This window comes from Thunnus albacares, chromosome 4 (assembly GCF_914725855.1).
Source record: "Thunnus albacares chromosome 4, fThuAlb1.1, whole genome shotgun sequence".
In the NCBI taxonomy this organism is placed as follows: domain Eukaryota; kingdom Metazoa; phylum Chordata; class Actinopteri; order Scombriformes; family Scombridae; genus Thunnus; species Thunnus albacares.
This window is the reverse complement of record NC_058109.1, coordinates 29,797,699-29,805,604: the sequence shown is the minus strand read 5'-3', so window position 1 is coordinate 29,805,604 and position 7,906 is coordinate 29,797,699. Positions and strand designations below refer to the sequence as shown.

Genomic DNA, 7,906 nt, shown 5'->3' with positions numbered 1-7,906 from the left:
ATGTTGGACTCTCACATTTGTGACTAACTGTTTTCTCGCCTACTGACAATCAGTCTCGGTTTCTTTTAACCATGACCATTACTGTTCCCTAACCTTAACCAAGTGGCTATTATTGTAACCATGATGACCAAGATCCCCTTTCCTTAACAAAATAGTAATGTTAATGCAAACCACAATGTTTCCCTAATCCCAACCAAGTAGTTTTTCTGCCTAAACCTAACCACACCTTTATGACAGCATGTCAGATCAAAAAAGCGTTTTATCTTTGCTTTGATTCCGATTCATAACAGTTTTTGAAGGCACCGGATCAGAAAAATGCATGTTGTTCTGGAGGTATATTACAAATGACATATTTTGTCATTTCATTTGGAAGACTTTTTGTATGATACATAGTTTAGTCTAAACAGAAATGAGAATGAAGATCATACAGTTGTGAAATAGACAAAACAGAGCAACAGCAACAGAAAAATCTTGTCACCACATTTTCATTTCACCATGACAGAAGCTGAAACCCTACATGGTTCAGCACAAAACACAAAAACACAAGTAGCCTCTATAGAGCATGCAACAGTGCGTCACATCTCTCCACACAAATGAAAACTGGGATTTTGTTTCGAATGATCCCTTGAACTGTGTAAGAATCACAAATGCTGATATAACACCTGGCATCTTTCCATGCCCATGTCCATGCAGAGCCCCACAGAAAGTACTGTTCACACCTCAGCTGGAATGCAGGTTCCTCTGCAGAACATTAAAACAACTTCATACACCACTAGATAGATGTCAACAGCAGCTTGGAATCATGCATTGTCAAGATTTTTATCACAAATATTACAGTTCAGGCCCACTTAGGAGCGAGACATCCTTCTGAGTAATGTACACAACTCGCTGTGGTTTTCCATCAAGCAGAAAGTGCATATACTCACTATATGCAGTCAGGGCTGGCAGCTGATTGTTTGGTTCCTTTCAGAAAGCTGGACCAGGTAAGTTATGTGTAGCCATGTGGCCACACATAACTTAAGGCCCTGCTTTTCTGAAAATCTGCTGTGTCTTTACTGAATAGATAACTTGTCCTGAGGAGGAAGACATCTACTTAGACCTAGTAAAATGATCCTTTTCTATTTGCCTTCTGCCAAGTCACTTTAAAAAAGAACCTTTATGTTGGATCAGACAGCAGAGTGAGGGCTACAGAGTCAACGTCATGGCTTCATATGGAAGAAAAGATGAGCGGGACAGCTCCTTTTGACCCCATTGAGCTGACAGCTGAACACCTGACAAACTTTCACTCTAACTTCCAGACAGGCTTAATGGTGAATCGGGTGCATGTAATTTAAAGCTCCAGATTGAATGAGGGGCAGATAATGCAGGTGTGAAAGGACACTGAATGGAATATGATTAAAAATGGGGAAATGTTTAATTTTCTCAATGAGCTTTAGAAAATCTTCACAGGCGGTAACTCTGTGGCTTGAAGTGTCCAATAAGTGTTTGAATAGAGGAGCAAATTAAGCATTTTAATCGACATTTTCCGTGTACCATCAAATGAATTACATTTCTCACCCTTTTTCAAATCAATGAGTACATAGCCAAGATAAGACTTTTAATTTCTGATAAGTTGGAGCCAACAATCATTACATTGTCTGTGCGCTAAGTCACTAAAATTGACTTGGCAGGTCAAATATTCAACAGAATGAAGCCGATGTAACACTGTAATAAAGTTGTATAAATTAAACTTTTACCCAGTGAATGGTAAAGTTAATATTTTATCACTATAAAACAGTATTAGTAAAAGTGAACTTGTGAGCATGTAAAAAGGTATAAAAAGACTTTATTTTAAAGCCGCTCACTTGTTGATTGAGAGAAAAAGAACACTTGTAGGCATTATATAAGCCAAATCCTGCTGAGCATTTTCCCTCCACACCTCATGTGTGGGTGGCAGATGGTGGCTCGCTGGTTGTCACAGAGATAGAAAGATGGAAATACAGGCGACTGATTCAAAGCAAACAAACACCTCCTTTGTGAAAGACACTCTGTCATACTATAGCAGCTGTAGAAGGGAGAGGAGACCGGACAGAGGATGCACAGGAACTGATTTTTTTTCCAGTTTGCATGAGTTGTTAATGCCCCAATAATTAATGTATTCATATTAACAGCAGTGGCTTAAAAAGTACTTCACTACATGACACTCACTAATAGTACATGTTAACTTGGCTACTGTCACTACTTTTTAATATTTCATCATCATCATCATAATCATATCTCCACTGTAAGATCTATGTCATTATCAAAGCCATCAAGAGACCATAAATGATGGATTTATAATCACAATTTAAGAATTTTGCCTTTCCTCTTTGCTTATGATAAAAATGTAATAATGCCCTGTTGTTTCTGTAGGTTGTTACTAACACTATTCAGCCATTGAATGTTGTGTTGTACAGTGCACTCCATCTGCTCACACAGATAACATTTTGGTAGATTTTGCATGAATTCTAATTAAAAAAAAATTGTACAACTCTTCAATAAGGCACTCTTTATAAAAGAGTTATAAGTTATGACTAATAACTTTATTAAATCCATTAATGAGTAGAGATTTCGGGTTGCCAGATTATTAAAAATCCCAGACCATGTTTGACCACTTATTTCCAGTAGTGGGAGGGCTGCAGACAGTCTGGACCGAAATAGGCTACATTTATTTATAACATCTTTCATCAACATATTTCATCAGTACTCACAACAACAGACTTATAATAATTTATTACATTTATATTATGCAGACATTTATGACTGCACTATTACCAAATACGAACCAGACAATAGAATATTTTGCAACCTGGACACCCCAGATTTTATTATTCTGGACTGATTTATAAAGCATAAATCAATGAGTTGCTTAACATTTATAAAGCCATTAGTTACAACTTAAAATCCATACAGGGTGCCTTTAAAAAAAAAAAGTGGTGCAAAATTTCAGCCACTCTGTCTGATAAGGTAATTTAAAAAAATAAAACAAGTAAATTGTACATGTAAGATTGAAATGACTACAGTGTTCATTCTTCTTCGTCCACTCTCCAGCCGGCTGACGGCTCTGACAGCATACAGTGGAAGCCTGTAATACTGTGGTAAATCATGTCTCGCCTCGGCTGGCTGATGGGCGGCTCGGCTCGGCGCTGCCCGCCCTGTGGGTGTGTTTAAGGCGAATGGGCCTCTGCATCCACCTGCTAGCGCCCTGCCTCTCTACAGTCAGGAGCGCCCAACTTTCCTGAGGAGCACACGCTGCGTGCCTGGACCTCTTTCCACCACAGGGACTTTGTTTCAAGCTGCTTTTTTTCCCCACGAGATGTTGATTGTAGTCGTGAGACAACACATTGTCGCCTCGCGATCCCGAATTTTGAACTAGAGAAACATTTTCTCTATTTTTTTAAAACTGTAATTTTCTTATTGTTCACTGACTCCTCCGGGGCCAATAACTGCGCATTGTGCACAGGTATAGTCTGCCCCCCTGAACACGGACTGTCCAGAAGCAGCACCGGGATTTATATTGTTATTATTGATTTCAACTTGGAGGCGAAAGTGACCGATCTGTTGGAATTGGTTTGTTCAATGACTTGCAAGGTTGGATCTGAAGTTATATTCGGAAAGCTGTAACAAGGTAGGTCAGATTACTTTGTCTTGATGCTTTTAGTTTTTATTTTCTATTTAACCTTCCTCATTATTGATGGTATTAAGACTTACCTGCCTGCAGATGCGCTCTTTTTTATTTGTCATTATATTATTTACAGCATGCCTCAGTTTATTTTCTCTTGGTAACATTTTAATAAAATAGTAAATAATAATATTTTAATTTGTAAATTGTAAACCGCCGTAATTCTTACATTAATCTTTATTACTCTTTATTTAATTGCTATTCAGTTTACCGTGCGCTCCAATTCCACACCAGACTGTTTACAGTTCTGTCGCCCATGTGTAGCCAAGGCTGCCAGTCTGTCACACACAGATTTCAGTCTATATAATGTTTCAGCAACATTGAAAAATTGTGCACACATTTGGTATTCTTTATTGCCGGCGGTCCACACCCGCAGGCATAGTGATAACAATATATTAAGGAAGTTTCACGTTATTTTTATTGTCATAATTTCACGTTTGTTTTTTTGGGTTTTTTTTTTTTTTTTTTTTTTTTTTTTTTACCAGGGAAACGATTCCTTTTGATTGCCTTTAGTGTTGTGGATGGTAACAAATCATCAGTCTTCTTTAATGTCTTGGATGGTCACCAAATGCGAGTGGATCCTTTCTTGTCCACTGAGCAGAATTCAGGAGGAGGGTAACACTGCAACATTAGCACTGAGCCCTGACCAATTTGTGGTTATTGTCTTTATATATTTAGTTTGTTTGTCTTTTTGTTTTGTTTTTTGGATGGTTGTCCTAAATATGGCAGTTCATAACTTGCAGACATAAACAACGGATAACATCAGTAGATGTTATATCTTTTATATCTTATATCTGTCTTTTCATCAGTGGCAATTAAGCTTTTTGAACTCATGATATATTCAAACGGTTATAGTTTTCCATAAATATTGCGTCTGTAAATTCTAAGGCATGTATTCATTCAACGACACAACAATATTTCAAGAGAGTAGATATTTGTAGACTTGTAGTGTACAGTTAATGGGCCCTCTCTGTATTTGACTCAGTACTGTTTGTGAGCAGTGCCTTGTTTGATTTCATTTGCTTGTGTGAAGGACTTGGCCTCTGTCTCAGAATAAACAGCTGGATGGTTAACAAATTGTCAGTAAATAGCTGAGGTTTAAACAGCTGGTTATGCTCATAAATCCACTCTAGCCAACCAGTCTGAGTTCTCTTTGGCTCCGCTGACGTCTCCAAAGGCGTGTTTGTGATCAAAATGTACTGTACAGTGTCTGAAGCAGAAGTGTGGTTTCGGTATCGGGAGAAGAGCTTTGTAGACTCATCACACTTTCAGAGTCCAATCAGTGAGTTCAGTATGCAGTCAGGGAGAAGAGTGCGGTGAAAAAAAGTTTCATCAGACCTCATCACAATGGGCTGTAGAAGTGGCAACACAGTAGATGATTAACTATGCCAAAAGTGGATCTGATGGAGATTAATCAAGAGCAAGAGGCGCCCTGTTAGACAAGTATTTCTGATGATCCGTGACGTATGCATGAATCATTGTGGTTGCTCCCTGCTGATCATTCATTAACTTAAGACATAATTGATGAGAATCACTGCTTTCTTTGGAAGACTTAAAGTGTTCCAGTCAGCAATTGAAGCTGTTGTCAGTTGTAACTCCTGTAACAAGCCTTTAGGAAGAAGTTGTGTAATATTTTATTTCATATTGTGCCAATCAGATTTGGTCTCTTTCTCTAGTAAGCATGAGGACGTGGTATAACCTGGTATCAGGTGAACCTGTAATTACAGAGCAGCGCATACGTATGGTGTCATAAAGTAGGAATGTGTTTAGGGAGAGGAACAGAAGAAAAGCTTCTCCCTGTAGAGTCAGCATGATCTTTCCTTCAGTCTGTCACACGCGCTCACAGTCACAAAAACAAACATAATTTTTTCCAAATGGAAGCATGTACAAATCTCTGAAAGCTTGGCTCCTCTCTATCAGGACTCATCAGTTTTATGAAGCTCCCAGAGATCTGGGTGAAATTTCTACACCTCAGTGCTGCGTCGCCAAAACTCTCAGGGATGGATCCCTTGGGAGCCATTGGTTTGACATGTCACATAAATTAATAAACAAAAACAGGAACAGATCCTGGCAGAATTTTAGTTTTGTTTTGGAGTGTAAGGTTGAGAAAACATTTTCTCATGTGTTCCTTTTTGTCCTTGCAGAGATTTTTTTTTAAACCACGGTTTGTGTGCTGCTGGAGGTTGGTCGACCATGCAGCTGGACGGTCTGTGGACAGTCCACACCCTCCTGGCACTGTCCAGCTTCGCTCTCGGGAACCCAGTGATCAATGACCCGCTGGCCGCACCTCGCGTCTTCATCTCCTTCAAAGGTATGACATGAGCCTTTCTCATTACACGTGCATACATATTGGTTTGACTGTCGGTCACCCTCCACTCTTTTATTCCCACCTGCCTTTCATTCCTGGTTTGCAACTGGTGTTTGGATGTTTCCAACTGTTCTTATTTCCTCTTCTTTTGGGTCTCCTTGTGCTGGTTTCTTAAACTCTGCCATGTGTTTGCTCATTCTATGATTGATGATATGACAGTTGTGTAATTGGAGTGATTGTGGCTTTGATAAGTGCTGCAGGTTTTTAAAGAGGATGAACTTACGGCACCACCAGACTCTTATGTTACACCGCAGAGCTGCACTGAGCGCACCACAAACAAATCATACAATTCTCATTTGGTGCCCCCTCCTCCTCAGACCTCCAGGCATTGTAATAATCACCAGATGCTTCCACTGGCCTATATTACAAACAATTAAGAACACAAACAATGACTGAGCAGAAGCAGACATTGAAGATATCATGTATGTCTTGCGCATAAGCATTTTGAAACAATATACATGATTATTGTTTTAGTTAATCAACTGCAGCGTCTTTATCTTCAATCATCTTTATTATGGAATCCCTAAATTGGAACCACAAAGGGAGACGGCATAATAAGGAGCATGTAATAACTCTGTGGCCATTATGTGATTATTCCCTGGTTAAGCAAACGTGTGCTTTAGGGGCTGTTTGTGCGTTTCGCTGGCCGTACAGATTAGGTGAGATGGGTTGCCGGGTTCTGTGGGGTGCAGAGCGAGAGAGGGTATTATCAAGAGCAAATTGCCAGGATCAGCCAAGCAGAGCAACGTCCCCGAGGCCTGTCCTGCTTGGAGATCAAGCCTTTGATTAGCATCCAGAGAAAAGCCGAGGGACCAAGCAGCAGTACCCCTGTTTGCTTTGCTTTCCATTTCCCACCGCTCCCTTGTACAAGTTGACTTAATTAAGTGGACTGGCACAGTTCATTGTTGAAGGCGTTTTCCTGCTTTAATCAAGTAGGATTTAACACATCAGTGAGCGCACATCCAGAGCTCAGCAGTTTTTTTTTCATTTTCCAAATATCATTTTAGTCAGTTCTTTATACAAAGGCTATGTTGTTTTTAAAGAGGTGTGTACATTTTGTGTTTGTGTTTTTTTTTTACCTCTATTCTACTGTATCGTCATGACTTTGCTGTGAGCAGACTCATTGGATGCTTTTGAATAGGTGCATCTTTGGATGGCTGAACTCAGCCGAAATACATTTGAAAGCAGCGGACTACAGGCACTATTCTTTGGCTGACAAGCAGGGTGGAAAAAGCTCGGCTCTCTTGCTTACCTGTGTGTGTTTGCCTCTCCAGTCAATATGAATTTCACAGTCTACTGCTGCTGCCTCTCTCAGAGGAATGCACCCCCCGCTCCATTCAATATTATGACTCTCTCTCCCTTAATTGCTTTTTGAGAGGCCCATGTAGTCCTTACCTTGGCAAGCTGGTTGCACTTCCCCTGATGTATCATGATGTGTTAAGTTTTTGCTTGAGCTGTTACGGAAGGCAGTTTTTGTCTGAGCTGCAACTTTAATGGAATACAGTGCGACGACAAGTGTGGACAAAAGCAGGTTTTTAATGTGAGACTGAGTTTGAGGGAAAGAATGTTTTTAATAGTCAGCTCCCTGTTTTTAATTATCGATCATTACGGCATTGTGTCAAGGAAAAACTTAAATTGCATCTATAAAACTGCACATTTCTCTCAGTGCTAAACTAAACGCATGTTCCAAACTGATTAACTCGGTAGCTGAGGAGTGAGGTTAAGAACCATGACCTCCATCTGGGAGGCCCTCACTGCCCTATTAAAGCAGGTAGGGTAAATCATGGGACCTAATTGCTTTGCTTTGGCTTCATGTAGTGTGCACAGCTTTTATGACG

The 7,906-nt window shown here is 39.9% G+C and overlaps 1 protein-coding gene across 4 annotated transcripts in view; it reads left to right on the top strand.

The window, feature by feature from the left end:
- The first annotated feature begins 3,143 nt into the window (after positions 1–3,143).
- The window catches only part of sema3fb (sema domain, immunoglobulin domain (Ig), short basic domain, secreted, (semaphorin) 3Fb), a 61,137-nt gene continuing 56,374 nt past the window's right edge, over positions 3,144–7,906 (top strand). For 2 of the 4 annotated variants that reach the window (XM_044349715.1, XM_044349713.1), the window contains exons 1-2: positions 3,144–3,646; positions 5,845–6,011. In XM_044349715.1, the coding sequence (XP_044205650.1) occupies positions 5,894–6,011 (118 nt within the window). In that variant the 5' untranslated portion in view covers positions 3,144–3,646; positions 5,845–5,893. The remainder of the gene's footprint in view (positions 3,647–5,844; positions 6,012–7,906) is intronic. The other 2 variants (XM_044349714.1, XM_044349712.1) reach the window with 1 other exon arrangement.